This window comes from Acipenser ruthenus, chromosome 19, assembly GCF_902713425.1.
Source record: "Acipenser ruthenus chromosome 19, fAciRut3.2 maternal haplotype, whole genome shotgun sequence".
NCBI classification, from domain to species: domain Eukaryota; kingdom Metazoa; phylum Chordata; class Actinopteri; order Acipenseriformes; family Acipenseridae; genus Acipenser; species Acipenser ruthenus.
Genome location: NC_081207.1, coordinates 4,369,629 through 4,386,671, shown reverse-complemented (window position 1 = coordinate 4,386,671; position 17,043 = coordinate 4,369,629). Strand labels below are relative to the sequence as shown.

At 40.5% G+C, this 17,043-nt stretch overlaps 1 protein-coding gene across 1 annotated transcript; it reads left to right on the top strand.

The window, feature by feature from the left end:
- Window positions 1–56: 56 nt before the first annotated feature.
- On the top strand, window positions 57–3,243 carry socs3b (suppressor of cytokine signaling 3b). Its single transcript, XM_034040492.3, has 2 exons — window positions 57–365; window positions 1,065–3,243. Exon 2 carries the CDS (start codon window positions 1,155–1,157, stop codon window positions 1,857–1,859), a length of 705 nt encoding a protein of 234 aa, XP_033896383.1. The 5' UTR covers window positions 57–365; window positions 1,065–1,154; the 3' UTR covers window positions 1,860–3,243.
- Window positions 3,244–17,043: the final 13,800 nt, after the last annotated feature.

Genomic DNA, 17,043 nt, shown 5'->3' with positions numbered 1-17,043 from the left:
GTCTTCCTGGAATAGAAACAAGGGGGGTTGGAACTTGGTGTGGGGGGAGGAGTTTTCTAAAATATAAAGTGATCTGTCTCAGCAGATTATGTTGGCAGTACACGGTTGCCGCTTACCTAAGTGGATGGTTCTGCAATAATAAAACAAGGCGAGCTAAAAAGGGCGCTATTTTGTTTTACTTACAATACATGCAGTATACACACAGTAATATAAATTGACTTGTCAGCTCCTTCTCCAAAAGGGTTCGGACACAAAGAAGAAAAGTGTTGTCCATTTATATAAGCGACTGGATTTCGAGAAGAACTCTTGCAAGTTTGCAAATTGGGATTCAGAATGCATTCTTATTATTTTTTTATATAAACAAGGTGAGTTATTTATTTGTATTATGCTTTGTTTTTTTTTTAAACTGCAGTATAGTACAGGTTTTCATGTGCAACCAAAAGACGTCTTAAACTAAGGGGTCGTTTATTCTGCACAAGTAGTAATGCAGCCAGATGTTCCAACACTGCCGTATAGCACTGTAAATCGCTGTAAATCGCTCTGACTACCCACAGGACTTTCGGGTACAAAGGCGTAGTCGACGATAATAGTGATTGAAATTGAAATGCGCTATTACTTTATTTGGGCAAAATAATATGTATAAGGTGTACAATGTATTATATATATATATAGCTTTTTACACAGGTATTGAGACTCTGGAAATCACATGTTACAAGGTTAAGCTTCAAAAAGTAGGAGCTGTAATCATGGAACAGTCTTCCAAAAAGCCTGTCTCTTTAATGTGATCAGATTTGGATCCTATCAAATCCATTAGTGGTTCCTCTCCACACACAATTTGCTTAACCTGCCAATAACCTTTTCATTAAGTGCCGCCTGAGCGTGCTGTTGCACACGTTTGGTCAGACTGGCTAGGTATCAGCTATCAAACTTTATGGCACTGCCATGGCTATGCTTTATTATTGTTATGGCGGCGCCATAAATCTGCCATTGCTTTAGCTGTACTTTGCCTGTAATCTGAATATACAGTCAACTAATCTATCTATTTTCTGTTTTTCCCCTTACAGTTTGGTGGCTCATTGAGGAATATCCCATCCTGGAGTTCCAGTGAAATTCGACAGACCGGGATTTAGTTTTCCTTCTTGGTTGTTTTTTTTATGCCCCCATATATATTTCCTGGACAGACCTCCTGTTCTGGGACTCTGGTCAGTTCAAGGTGCGAGTGTAGCGCCATGGTAACCCACAGTAAGTTTGACACCGCGATGAGCTGCAGCCCCTTTGACGCTAGCCCGCGGCTGCCTCCTCACCGCTTCAAGACCTTCAGCTCCAAGCACGAGTACCAGCTGGTGATCACCGCCATTCGGAAGCTGCAGGAGAGCGGCTTCTACTGGAGCACGGTGAATGGGAAGGAGGCCAACAGCCTGCTCAGCTCCGAACCCCCTGGCACATTCTTGATACGGGACAGCTCGGACAACCGCCACTTCTTCACCCTCAGCGTCAAAACTGACTCCGGGACCAAAAACCTGCGCATTCAGTGCGACAGCTACTTCTTTTTCCTACAGACTGACCCCAAAAGCATGCAGCCAGCGCCCCGTTTTGACTGTGTCTTGAAACTGATCCACCATTACATGCCTTCCAAAGTCTCTGCGGCGTCTGCTGGGAACGGGAAGAGCAGTTACTTTATTTACTCCAGTGGAGAAAAAATTCCCCTCGAGCTACTCAGACCCTTGTCCTCAAGCGTTTCCACTCTGCAGCACCTCTGTCGCAAGACTGTCAACGGACATCTAGAGGTTTCTAGTAAACTGGACCAGCTGCCTCATACGCTAAAGGAGTTCCTCCAGGAGTACGACGCTCCAGTATGAAGACCCTCGCTGTGAACTGACCCCCGTAGTAGTTGTCTGGTTGACTTGCTTAAGGTGGAATTTTTACTTTTGTGTGGCCTGTACTGTGCTGCACTGTACTGCTGAGCAACCTGGCTTTCCATTCCTTTAAAAAGGGTCTTAAAAACTATTTGAAACAAAGGTGACAGGACAGGAAGGTCTAGCCAGCCAGCTAGCACGCATGGCAATGGCAATCTAACCTTCACTAAAATGTACGCTGGGTATACTCGGCATTCTACCTGTATGCTGCTACTACTACTCATGGTATACTGGCATTGCTAGACAAAGCATATTTGTAACATTTCATTTCTCGCTTTTTTCCAAGAGACAAAGCAGGGCACCCAGAGTTACACAGTAATTTCCATTTGTGTTCCAGGCAGAGCTGTCTGATTATTGTATGTGTGTGAGTCTCTGTGGGTGTAGGTGGGGGAAAGAGTACCCATGGTTTTTCAAAGAAAGGAAACGTGGCAGCATCCTTAACATCAAAGTTGCACCATACTAATAGCTAGAACTGTTTAGAAGGAAACTTAGTTGAGTACTGGGGTGCTAAGGAATTCTGCAGCAGGCTGTCTGTGTGGCTCTATAACCTCTCAAGAGACCACATTTTTTAAAAGCCAGTAATGAATGACACTTGATTAATAGTGACAATATTACATTTTTTTTGCACATCTCTAATGACTACTATAGTTCTGGGGTGGGATTAAAGTCAATGCAGATAGCTAGAAAAGGACAGCCTCTTTCCCTCAACTCATTCAGAATATACACAATCCTGTATGTTTTGCTGAAAGAACAGTCATTAAAACTACCCAGAAAAGGGAGCTGAGAAGTTGCTAGCGATCCTACCCCCACACCACTGAAGAGAATGTATTGATTCAGAGTGACATTCCAGCTTAAACTTGTGAGATAAATAAATCCCTGATAAATTGTAAATGAAAACGTATTTGTTTTTTGTTTTTGTGCATCAGCGTTGTTTTCTTAAGTGTACAAAACAAATGTGGCAGCATTTCTCTTACAATCACTGTTGAATGTATTCATGGGAAGCCTGCATTCCCTTCTCTGTTCATAGCAGTTCTGTTGTGGTGTATTTTGTTTTTTAAACCTGAAGAGAAATGTTTACATTGTATGTGAAAAAAGAAGAAAAAAAAACCTCCTTATTGATGTTGTTTTTTAGTTTTTTTTTTAGTTTTATTTTTTTTTGTGTTTTGTAAAAATTTCACCTGAAGCTCCAGTCTTGACGTCTGGAAGTACAAGCTTGAAGATCTCAAAAAAACAAAACCACAAAAGAAATGTCAAAAACTTTGCACATATTTATATTTATACAATATTTCAATAATTTATAATAAAAGAGCACTATTTTTTAAAGAAATTCAAACTATTGTGTGTGTGTGTGTTTATATCCCTTTGATTCACAGCTTTCATTAGAAACAGAAAGCATTGTGTACAATACAGTTCAAAGCGCTGTGGTAATGATGGTAGTATCCAGGTGTCTCCATTCCTGTTCGACTGTAACAGTAACTCATTTGGATTCGTATTCCCAAGGGATCAATGTTAGGCAGCTTTCTAAAAGCTCTTAAACCCATATGCTTCAGTACTATCATTTAGTGCTTTTACTCGTGTGTAACATGCAACATCCATCATACCGAAGTTCCACCACAAGTAAACTGCACCTTAATACCTGTTGTCTAAAGAAGACTCACTTTATTTACAATAGGGGCTAGAATCTGCATTAGAAACAACTGGGGTGGAGTATGGGAAAACAGGTAGCAGTAGTTAATTGTTTATGAGAAGGTACAACTCAAGCAGGGTGAAGACGGGTGGACCTGGAGCAACAGTACAAATTCTACCCACTGATAAACCACAAAGCAAGCACAGTAAAGAAAACAGGGAAACGCTTGAAAAGCCACTCATGCATATATTCTCGTGTTTATTAAAAGCTCGGTTTCAGCTTTAAAGTTGACTGTGCTGTTCCATTGTAAAAGCACAGCATAGGCAAGCACAGAGTAACGGTAAAGCATGTTAAAAAAATAACCTAAAAAAAAAAACAGAGAAACTACATTCTATGTAAAGTATATGCATGGAAAATGTTAAATGACTGTTAATTTAAATCTCAGTGAACCTTTCCTTTAGTTCTGTGTCTATCTGCTACAGCAAGAGTTCTTGTCATAGTGGTTATGTGAACTTCTGGCTTGCTGTCAAAGAAAAAGTACAGGCGACCAATTTTTTTTTTCTTCTTTTACTCACAAGTGCTCCAGTGCAGGAGCAGCTGACTGCTAGGTTTCCAAAACTGACACATTCTACCCTCTCCTCCACCCCTCCCGTTCCTCCATGCAAACACAAAAAAAACAAATGAAAGTGGTTCAAGCTAATTGCATGTACTGATATAGAGGACAATAGTGCATGGCAGGTAAGTATGTATGAAAAAAAGGTAGGTATGTATGAAAAAAAAACCTTCAGCTTGCCACAAGCTCTGGATGTGTGCTGGTGATTCATTTCACCCCAGCGTCACGTATGCCCCCTCGCTACGAGCGCTTCCTGTAAAGCAGCTCTGTTTATAGCAGGCCCTCTCTGTTTATTCTGCTTTCTATGAATCAGCACCAGGGGGTAGAATGCCACGGTGTGCTTCCAGTGAAACAGCGAGGAGCTGCTGGGTGTGAAACTCATAAAGCCACCACTCTACTTCCTGTGCCTGCTCATTTAGGACCCCTTTATTTTTTGTAATTTATTTTATCGACAAAGAAAAGCTGGGTGACTCAGCTTATTGTCAAGGATCGATCGAAGCCCTTTGATGCGTTTTCTCGCTTTGATTTCCAGCCCTTTGTATCGGTAGAGATTTGTGTAAAACTAGTTCTCTTAGGTCTCAGACCCCCACCCCCCAATTTCACATCCCAGAAACCCCGTCATTAACTAAGATACACCAACGCTACTGGAAAATGCAGCAACTATAATACTAATAATGTTTTCTGACATTTCGCCAAGATGTTATTCTGTTTCTGTCATTGGGAGCTGAGAACCACGAACCCCTGAGGACACCCCGGTCTAAAAAGTTATTATTTGAAAAATAAAAACAATAATAAAGGCAGCAAAATATTTTTTTTTACATTTCCTGTTAGAATTAAAGTAACCTAGTTTTCGTGGCGAACGGCCAGAAATGGCCCAACAATAAACAATACAATTGTTAAGACCCTCCCTTCCATGCAGTGCGTTCTGACCAGCGCTCTAGGCGATTCCCCTTATATTAAAATATTAAACCCATGGACCATAAAGTGAAAAAACAGTGCAAAATTACAATTACAAAACTGTTTTCATGTTGCCCTAAGGATTGGGGTATTTAACAAAAAGTGAGAAATGCAATCCACTTGCACAGTAATGTATCACTTCCCTTATATGCTTTTGTCATAATTTACTACATTTCTCTATTCTTTAACATGTATTTTTTTTGCCAGGATTTCGCCATTATCACACCACCTGCTTTGTACACACTGAATAAGCAGGTGGTGTGATAATGGAAGCAGAAAGTTTGCATGAAAGCGGGCACCCCAACAAGAGTTCTGTTCTTCCTAGCGTGGGAACAACGGGTCTGGTTGCTAACACAACAGGATGTCTATGGCCAACTATTTACATATTTCCAGGTTGCGTAATATATACCAATTATTTTAACATAACAGGCACCCTGTGTATAACAAGAGCCTCTTGGGTACTATCCTAGCAAAAACACATCTGTGCACAGGACAAGATGTATTTGAATTTTGGCAAATACTTCCTGTGATCTCTGATATGTGATTTATAATACTATATAGAATGCTTTAACCTGCATAACTGCGCACTTTATATACAATGCATAGAGTTTGCAAACAAGTGTACCACTGAAGACAGGGCTATCTAGTTGGGTTTCTTTAAGCTGGGAGGATTTCTAATTCAGGATATCTGCAGTAAACACCTGGCTGTTTAATCTGCAGGATCCATGCAGATATATAAATTCACTTTCAAAGTTTAAAAAACTGTGGGTCACACTCAACTCGTCACGTTTCAACCCAGCAGTTAACCAGCCCCGGAATTTTTCTACGACACCGACACTGATGAATTAGTTACAGCCATGTAGTCTTTTTGCAAAGTTGAAAGCCAAAGGGCACGATTTTCCACTGCAGGCAAGCTACCCATTTATTGTAAAACATTTACAATTGAGGAGGTCATTTCCCTGCTATCTGTAAATCACTCTTTAAAGTTTGGGGCCCTGTCTATCACGCAGACTGGAAAGGCTTTTTTTTTTGTGTGCATGTTGCTTGACTCTCACATGTTTATTGTTTTACATCCAAACAGAAGTTACAAAAAAAAACAAACAAGAAATGTGATCAACCGCACCCTTCAGACACACGCAAACACAATCGCCAGGAAACCAGTACAGTACTTCCAGCGTCTCCTGTTTACTAGTCAACTGCTACACGCGGGACCCTTTGTATGTTTATATGTGCAACATTATAGCATTACAACTATTCTCAATGCATAATATTTAAAAATAAACGCTTCTGTACCCTCTGTATGTTTTATCAGTTGTGTTCTACTTTACTGTTCACTCAAACAGCTTTACAAGACAGTCAGAGAGGTAGAAAGCAAGCCTGGGAAAGAAGGAGCGAGTGTAAAAGAATGGGAGAGGGAGTGATCGAGAGAGGAGGAGAGAACATGTGAGGGAGAGGGTGAGAGAAAGGAGAGAGAGAGAAACACAGGAGTTATAGAGAGGCAGTGAGCACGATCAGGTAGCACTGCTCAGTCATTCACAGTCTGCTGTATAGTGAGAGCACCCCCTCCCCCACATCGCGCGGCTCTGCTCACAATCAATGAATTGAGCTCCTTCCCTTCCCAGCCTCGCTGCTCCAAGGTCTGCCTGGAAAACAGTCATCCATCCATCCATCCATCCATCCATTCACCCCAAACATGAGCCCTCGGAATGGCTAGAGTTGATGACCTCTATTTAACTGATAGGGCTTTCAATTAGGCAGCTGCAGGGCAACTGTAGTTTAATCACTGAAACAAACGGCTGGTTTCACAGACTCCGATCAGCACTACTCTTGCATAAGATAACATTTAGATAAGCGATCATTTAGTCCAAGATTAGTGCTAATCAGGGTCTGCGAAACCATAAGAACATAAGAAAGTTTACAAACGAGAGGAGGCCATTCAGCCTATCTTGCTCGTTTGGTTGTTAGTAGCTTATGATCCCAGAATCTCATCAAGCAGCTTCTTGAAGGATTCCAGGGTGTCAGCTTCAACAACATTACTGGGGAGTTGGTTCCACACCCTCACAATTCTCTGTGTAAAAAAGTGCCTCCGATTTTCTATTCTGAATGGCCCTTTATTATTATTTGTTTATTTAGCAGACGCCTTTATCCAAGGCGATTTACAGAGACTCGGGTGTGTGAACTATGCATCAGCTGCAGTCACTTACAACTACGTCTCACCCGAAAGACGGAGCACAAGGAGGTTAAGTGACTTGCTCAGGGTCACACAATGAGTCAGTGGCTGAGGTAGGATTTGAACCGGGGACCTCCTGGTTACAAGCCCTTTTCTTTAACCACTGGAACACACAGCCTCCTCCATTTGTGACCCCTGGTCCTTGTTTCTTTTTTCAGGTCAAAAAAGTCCCCTGGGTTGACATTGTCTATACCTTTTAGGATTTTGAATGCTTGAATCAGATCCCCGCGTAGTCTTCATTGTTCAAGACTGAATAGATTCAGTTCTTTTAGCCTGTCTGCATACGACATGCCTAGCGACACAGAGGGAGGGCAATGGTACTCATAGTGATTATGTAAGGATGTGGATACATGCAAACTACAGCTCAACACATAACCCTAACCCTTACCTAAAACCTCTAATTTAACCCTAACACTAACGTCACTGTCAGATTGCAATACTGGTATTCGGTCACCCAGCAAGATGATTGAGAATTATTCTCTATAGAACAGGTGCTCTTGTATAGATTGATTTAGTACCAGACAAATCAATCATCTGTGGGTAATTCCAGTGCCTAATTTAGAGCTCTAACAGTACAAACTGAAATCAGACTCTGGGTACACTTTGATGTAAGATGACAGTATAGAATCTAAGGGTTTTTTTTTCTTTCAGTTTACACACCTTGGTAATAAAAAACACACACACACATGAAATGTTTGTTAAACCGGCACTACAGCAATCAGCTAAGCGATTAAACAGAAGTGCCTTGAGGTTCTGTGTACTGCATTCAGACACCCACTGTGCTGTCTAATGCACAGAAGAGATCAAAGAGCAGGGTGACTTACAAAGTTTCCTGATCTCTGTGGTTGACTATGCATGTGTACACATCGGTGCGTCTGTGTTAGTGCATCTGTGTGCACGCTTCTCTATAAATTGACACGTTTTACAAAGTGTTAGTCAGTAGTTACTATTCTTACCAGCTCAGGTTTGTAGAAAAGATGAGCTCAACACCACACTAGCGCTGGTTAGCCACGTGCTTTTAGATCTCAGTATGACTTTGTGATGTATCTAACAGGGAAATAATGCAGTACGTTGAGCTACAGCCTTCACTGGAACAGCTACTGTACTGTGTGTATTCAAGGTCTGCCATGATCCTTAGTAAAACCTTTTTCTCTAGAACCCGGCCAAAGCAGATGCTGAAATGACTGATATTATCTATATAGACACAACATTTTATTCTGAAGTGCCTGGCGTATTGGTGAACACTCAGGAGTTTGATCTTTCTACTGTATATGGGTCCCTATGCTTAGTGTGTTAGCTGGACTATACAGATAATAGGCTTACTTAGGAAGGAGTTCAGTCTCCATGCCATATGAAACCCTTAACCTTTCTTTAGGAGGCTGCCAACAAAAGTTCCCAGTGAAGAACTGTGCAGCGTTTGTATTTGGGACCACCACTATAAGGTCCAAGTGCAAAGTCATAAAAGCGAGTGTGTTAACCCACTCAGTCACCTTGGATATGTAAAGAAAGAGTTAATGAAAAGATGGAGGTGCATTTGAGAAGCAATGAAGATCCTCCATGAACACACATCAACGCTGTGTCCGATGCTTTCTTCCACAAATTGGTAACTAATTATTGCTTCATTTCTGTTAATAACAAGAGGCCTCCTTATTATCTATAATGAGAACGATTTAGCTGTAAAGGTGCGACTGTTGATTATTGGAATCAACAAAGGAAACTTGTTAAATTCTGCTTAAATCCTTATTGTGTGTGCTCCTTCACACACACAAATACATACAACATGCAGTTTCCTTACAGATATGACCATTGTGTTATTCTAAGGGGCTGCTTTTTCCTGGCCTGCAGTACTACTTCCTTACCCTGATGGTCATTAGGCACAGGCAGTTTATGTGCACATGGTTGTTACACATGGTTTCCACCTTCATTGTGTTTTCTGGGCTGTGCAGAATATATTTCCAGGAACGCTGGAATGCTCCTTGAATCACCTCCAGCTGCTTGGCTGGCATCTGCTATGATTGGATATCCCAGAGCTGCATGTACAGTATAGTGTGTGTGCGTGTGTGTGTGTGTGTGTGTGTGTGTGTGTGTGTGTGTGTTCCCAATGGCCTTGAATACTTACTGTAAGAGTACTGTAAGTCCTTTATGGCAATCTCTGGTTTCTCAGAGCTCAGCAAAATTATGTGAGCCATTTGCTGCACGGTCAAAGAGAGAGATTGAGGGAGAGAGGGAGTGCTTTCATGAATATTTATCTCATTTGTTTGCAGAGACAGTCATAAAGATAGTTTTTTTAATAGCCAACAGTATCAGAATCTTCATTTCAGCCCTTTGAATCTCTGCTGCAGTGCTGGGTAAAGTCTTCTCGTAGTTTCCTACACTGATGTGACCTTGAAATTACCCGAAAGGGATCATGCAAGTACATACAATTGTAAAGAAAGAATACTGCTGACAGGCTTGGTTCTTGTGGGAGCTTTGCATTCCTCTGCACCAGGTTTATTATAATTATTATTTGTTCATTTAGCAGACGCCTTTATCCCAGGCGAATTACAGAGACTAGGGTGTGTGAACTAAGCATCAGCTGCATCATCACTTACAATTACGTCTCACCTGAAAGACGGAGCACAAAGAGATTAAGTGACTTGCTCAGGGTCACACAGTGAGTCAGTGGCTGAGGTGGGATTTGAACCGGGGCCCACCTGGTTACAAGCCGTTTTCTTTAACCACTGGACCACACAGCCTCCTATATTTTCTACCTGTGGCACAAACAGTTTTCTTAAAAAACACCAGAATAAAGGCACCTGCAAAATAAATATTTTGTCAATACTTTTTAGTACAGTGTGCAATTAAAAAAAAAAAAAAAGAGGATCTACTGAAGGTTTGTTGCATGGAAAGCTATCTACAGTGTGCAGTATCTTTTGCATTGAACCATTAATATTAGCTACTGTATGAAAATATATTAATGTAATTGTGCTGCAGAGAAATCTTGAGGTTCTCCTATTAACAGCCTGAAAAACGTGTCAGACTGTTTATGTGTGTGTGAGAGAGAGAGAGAGAGAGAGAGAGAGAGAGAGAGAGAGAGAGAGAGAGAGAGAGAGAGAGAGAGAGAGGAGCGTCTGTCTTCCTGGCAGGCTGACTAGCCTCTCAGCCATGAGGTTTGACGTGCTACTCTACGCTACACGCCCTGAAATGTTCTGTTGCTACAGTTACCGAAAAAAAAAACCAGCATTTATTTTCACTGAACTGAGAGTCAGGAAATCAGAGCAGAGCGGAGTGTGTTTCTTCTTTCCTGTGTGAGCCGAGCGTGAGGGGAAACGAGTGGAGTACACCTTAACCAGAGCGCACCGACAAAACATAAAAAAAATAAAAACATTTACCAAAAGTAAAGGAAGACAAGTAACATGACAAGCATTGCTAGCCTGTTGCTGAGTTAGAGAGACCTGCGGCTTTCCACAATCACATCGGCACTGCTGAGCACACTTCAGTGGAGTAATTTCAATTTGGCTTTTTTTTAACCTCACACTTTTTATGCTTCATGCTTTGTTACACATCATTATACCTTTTAGCCATGACAATATATGGTTTCGGCAAGTTTGTGTGCTGGTGAGAGGGAGCCGGTATAACAGTACTAGAAAATGCTGTATGAATAAAACATGTTGCAGTTCGGGTTTGTTTCCTGAGCTTGTATGCCTTTGCGTTTGATTTAGTGATGATCACATTGGGGGAGCGGTGGGGCGGTTGCAGGTCTTCCAACAGCTGGAACTTTCTTTAGAGAAATAAACAAACTGGATTGATGAGGTGCACAAGGTCCGTTACAAACAAGCAGCTCAGTGATGAGCGAAACAGAATTCGATTGTTGGGTAGACTTGAGCAAAGTGTTGGGAACTGTGACTTAAACAGTAGATAGCCAGTCCTACTGTGCTGGGATTTGAAACCCAGTTCCCCACTATCACCCCCACTGTAGATTGCAGGCAGGACTTTATGTTCAAACTCTTTCTTAACTTGTTATTGTTTTCATTTGAATGACGGTCCAGTTGTGCAACTGGTGGCTCCTGACAACAAGGCCTTGTCAATTAAGGCCTGGTTATGAAACACCAAGGAATGTGACAGTAGTAACAGCAGCTACAAGTGCAAGATTAAACCAGCAGATACAGTAGGTACTCTAGTATAAACCTAAAACATTTTTTTTTTTAAATTGTTTTTAACTGAGGTTTAATCTAGTTGAAACCCATTTTCATTTTTGTACACTGCTGTTCTCAGGCATGCTGTCTTCTGCCTGCCCTGCCTCTTTACACTAACAGGATACTGATTTGACTAACAAATCTGTTTGCACTTCTCAGTTCTACCTCATTTTACTGGAACAGAAACAGCAAGGACACAACCTTTCAACCCCCTCCCCCTGGCAGGGTCAGAGGGCCGCAGGAAATCAGGCCAGTGTTCTCCAGTAACCCGTGTGAGGGGGTCCTGTAGCACTGGGTGCTGTTGACAGAACAGAGTGCCTGTTTGTGATAACACATGCTATTTATTTTCTTCAAAAAAAGGAGCTTCATCTTCTCCCCTATTTTCACCCCAATTTAGAATGTCCAATCATTTTTTCCCTCTTACCCCAGCAATTCCCTACACAGCTTGGTGGAACAGAAGGATCAGTAAGTGTCCTTTGATCCAAAACAAATATATACACATATGTTTGAAAAAAAAAAAAGATTACTTTGATTCCTACAGAACTGTAGAAGAGCTTTTGTCAAAAACATCCTGATATATATATATATATATATATATATATATATATATATATATATATATATATATATATATATATATATATATATATATATATACACACACACACACACACACATACAGAGAGAGAGAGAGAGAGAGAGAGAGAGAGAGAGAGAGAGAGAATTCAAAAACAGCGAACAGCTCTGTATCAAAGAAGAATCAGGATCCACCAGGGTACTCATCAATCATTCGAAATACTGAATGAAAAAGAAAAGTAATTGATAAGCGTTGTAGCTGATTATTAAAGTAGTGTGTTTTAGTTTATTAATGACTTTTCTTCTTCAATATATCTGCAGTACAGTTTCTCTTTCACGTTTGGGATTTGACTTTTTCCTCAGTTTTCAATTGGGGGTCCCTAAACAAAAACAGACTTTAAAAAGATATCTTTTCAATTTTTTTTCTTTTTTTTTACCCAGTTTTAAATTTCTAAATTGACACCCGCACTGCCGCTGTAACCCCGCTTACCAGTCAGGGGGACTAAAGATTAACAAGCGGCCTCTTTTCAGGCCATTCGACAAACCGCAGAAAGAAGGAAAGCTTGGAACTCTCTGTACAAAACTATAAACACTGAAACTTGAGGTGTGAAAATGTTTTTTTCCACTGTACTCTCTGTATGCCAGTTATCTGTCAATACTATCTCTCTCTCGATATTAGAAAGACACGGTACACTTGAATTGTTTGGATTATGCAAGGTGGTTTCTTTGTTTTTTTCTTTTACACTGGTTTGCAAATGAAAAGCTGCCCACTCCTGTTGTGTATGAAGGTGATTATTAGTACAAAAGAAAACGGCTCCTCCTACAGTTCTAGAGAAGTTGAGACAGAGAGAGAGGGATTCCACAGAATTACAAGCAGACACAGCTGTTCTTTGGAAGCCACGTGACTCGTCTTTTGTTTTTACTACACCAGTCTATTTCTACACTGGCACTGACTTCCTTGTATCACAAACCAATTCTTTAGAACTGCCGCTAAGATTGAACCTTCAATCTAAGATCTCCCTTTCAAAACCTGTAGAGTTCTATCGAAGAGTCTATAGAATTACTACATGCAGATTTCTACAGAACCTATGTAAAGTTTTTGGATCATAAAATGTGACATATCTACAGTGTGTGTACAGTAGCTGACACTTCTGTTTAAAAAAAAGCTAATTACTTTCAGTCATGGTAAGACAGATTTCACTAGAGGACAAAAAACAAAGCACTATTGGGGCATTTCACTGTAGAGAATGCTCTACCACCCATTTAAGACACAGTAATCATTAAAAAAGGTCAGAATAGGAGATACACCCTCCATGGTGGCCTGCTAGATAAACGACATGGCCTTTGTACTCGGCCCTGCATAGCTAACAGTAACAGCGGTGAATTAATGGTAATGTCAGTTTGGAGGGGGTAACTGTGTTACTTATAAACTCATTAATCTGACCTGTTTACTGCTCAGCCTTGCAATAAAAGTATATAATTTTATGTAATAAGGGCTGGGCCTGGGCATAATAAAAACCCTACTTAATGATACAGTAAGAAAATATAAAATTACTGTAAAAATGTAACGCGGTAAACTACAAGGGAAAATCCCAGCTCTTATTCACTAATGATTTTCACAACACTGGTTTGTGTTTCATTTCTTCCAAACATAACACACCTTTTTCTCAGTCTCTCTTAACAAATGAACAGGGTTTTCCACAATGTAAAAATTCCTGACTAACGCAACTCTTAACCACTATAAACATGACAAAACTTAATTACAAACAGAATTTCTGGTCTCAACAAATGTCTGTAATAAATTACTGTTATTCGCTACATTTTTATTGACGAGGACACAATGAACGGGAGGTTGGGCTTTATCCTAGTTTCCACTACAGCATGGTACACTGGTGGCACTGTGTAATAGCCATGTAATTACATTGTTGTAACTGGTTATTAACTGATGGTTCCTGCTCTTATAAGGTAACCACTGTGTTGTTTTTACCTGGTGTAATTACATGGCAACTCTGTGGCGATTAAATGCTTACTCAACCAGAAGTAATTACCAAGTTGTTTCCATGGTAAGTAGGCCATGTAATCTAAAGTTCTAACATTATATTATATTTGTCTCAGTCAACGAGACTCAGTCCTTTACAGTAAGGCTGGTGCGAGTGTTTGGTTGTGTGTGGAGCCAATAAAAGTTGCCTGAGGATATTCAAGAAGTTTCCTAGCAGCAGTGATTTCCCTGTCAATGTTTCCACAGCTAATTTGTTTCTCTGCCCTCACATGTGTAAACTGAATGAGCATGTCCCAACCCTGTAGGGTGATTCACAACACCTCTCATTCATACAAACACTGAAAACAAACATCCACCTGCATTTGAATATGGGGCTGGCACAAGGAGTGCCAGCCCTGTATTTCTAGAGAAGTTAGGCAATCGAAGCCTGTCGGAGACACGGTTTTAATATAAGAAAATAAACAAAATAAGGAATATTTTATAAGCGTTACAGAGAAAATATGTTAATGTAATAAAACTGAGACACTAAAGCCCCGTGTACATGAAGAAACATCTTTCTTCAAAAATGGGTCATTTTTCAAGCAGCACTGGGTCATTACTGCTGCACGCTCCAAACACAGAAGAAAGCCTGAATGGTGCTGCGCTTCTAACTGCAATAAACCTTGTAAAAGAAGGTAACGCTCAGGAACAGACACCTTTTAAATAAGCTGCTGAGGCTTGTAGGACCACGAATAACCCACACTACAGTGTGTCGGCATATTTATCAACACAACGACAGATTACAGCTGGATTCCAAACCAAGTCATTTTCTGTTGAAGTCACCATCTTGCATAGTCACATGATCGATGACTCGTGCTCACAGAGTCTCTCCTGATTGGCTAAAGGCAAAATGTTTCTTGAAAATGTTTAAAGATATGCCCAGTGCCTCTTCATAGCCAAGAATCTGAGACAAGCATATCAAAAACACTGAAGTGGAGATCATTCACCTGTTAGTTAGTGTTCATTAGCTGTTAGTCCTTCAACTAAAACCTACTCTGTTTACAACGTAAATGAAGCCGAATTGACTAGACTCCTGCCAATTCCCACCACGAAAGTAAATGTTTTACATATAAATCAAAATCTAGATTCCTGGTAAGGTATAGCCAAATTTGGCCCAACACCAACAGAACTTTATTAAGGATATGTAACACAGCAGGGAGGGGGTTAATCCTCCCTGCATAGAAGAAAACATGTGCGAATGCACATTTGGGTTAATTGTTAATTATCCCCTGCACCTGGTAATTATTGTTAAATTAGGACCAGGTGCAGGGTATATAAGAGGTGCAGTCAGTCTGCACAGGGCTGCTGTATAGAAGGAGACAGGTAGAGTGTTCTGTGTCCAAGCAGCCACGGGAAAAAGTAAGGGTTTTGTGAAAATACTGTGTGTTTTTGTTTTGTGTTGTGGGGAAACGGCTTAGCCGTCCCACTTTATAGTCAGGGTGCTCGCGGAAGTTTTAGTTAGCGCTCCGCAGGAGCTAAGTGTTGTTTTGTGTTTATTTTGTTTTTGTGTGATTATTAAAAGTGCGCGGAAGCGCTGAACCCCCAATTTCTGTGTCTGGGTCAATTTTTAAAGGGGCAACGAACCCGAGTGGGTGAAGTTCATTACAGATAATTGACACCTATATGCACATATGAAAATATCAATTATAAGGAAGTTTAAAAAAAGTTCATTTAAAGGAACGATGGCTCGTAAATTTCACAGAATGAAGTTCCGAGAACCCTTGTTCCCTTTCCTCCCCCTCTATCTCGCTGCGGAGGCTCGTCTCTGGGATGTTTCAATGTGCAATAGTCTTTTTCATGCTGATTGAGGCAAGCTAAAGAGGCTGGCGACTAGTCTAGTCTCGGCATGACTGCAGACTGCCATTTAGAAAACAATATCATACATAGACCCGCTATGATATATACAGAGACCTGGCTTCAATTACAAACTTGTCAGTGAGATGAGGATTTATACAGAGTATATTTAGGTGCTTTTTTTGGGGGGAAATTCCGCTGTGTATTTCCAGACAGTGTGAAGTGCAGAACTCATCTGCCAGGATAATCTGAATATCTCATCTTAGGGCCATTGTTCATTAGATCAGTTGTTTTGAACAGCTTTGCTATTGGATGAAGGTCATTAGTTGTTGTCTTTTTCTATGCACATAACAGCACAGAGAATCAACATTATTTTTTATTTTGTCACTCAATGCATCACTTAGTGTGCAAGAAGTGAGGTCAAACTGTATCAGGCTGTTAAACAGACTCACATTCCGGTTAGTGCCTCCGGCAGTGTAGCAGTAAGAAACATGTTTGATATAAAATTATTCATATGATAATTTCACTTGTTTAATTCAGATAAGGAAACTCAACAGGTGCACAACAGCACTTCAGTACCTGTTGTTACATACTGGATTGTGCATGTAGGGTTCAATAAGGAGGCCAAAGCAGATGAGTGAAATTGACTAATTAAATGACTTAATAATACAAAGTAAAACAATTCCCACTGTGCTGTAATGATATGTCATGACTCTTCACACATGTTGCATGGTTCTTATACTGGGATACGTTACCTAAATGAAGGGGAATCTTCCACACAGCTTAATAAGAGGAAGTGGAAACTGCAGCACACAATCCAATGAATTAGCTTTTACAGTAAAAACACTGACGCTTAATGTTTTGTTGCAATTTATTTTTTTAAAGAAAGACGTTTGCCAATGTTTTCCAGCTGGAAGATGCCGAGAAAGACACTTTATTACAGAATTAGAGCTAATTTTTGTATTATTGTGTAAGTGATCCTCCCGTAAAATCTCTGAGTCACCTCATATAATAGTTACAGTCAAGATAAATAGAGGACTGTCAAACACTTCATAGTTTTGAAATGCATTTAAAAAAACAAAACAAATTAGGTTCCCTTATTAAAAGAAGCGACTTT

Excerpts from the sequence above, each read along its gene's own strand:
- socs3b (XM_034040492.3), top strand. The coding sequence starts at position 1,155 with ATGCCCCCATATATATTTCCTGGACAGACCTCCTGTTCTGGGACTCTG.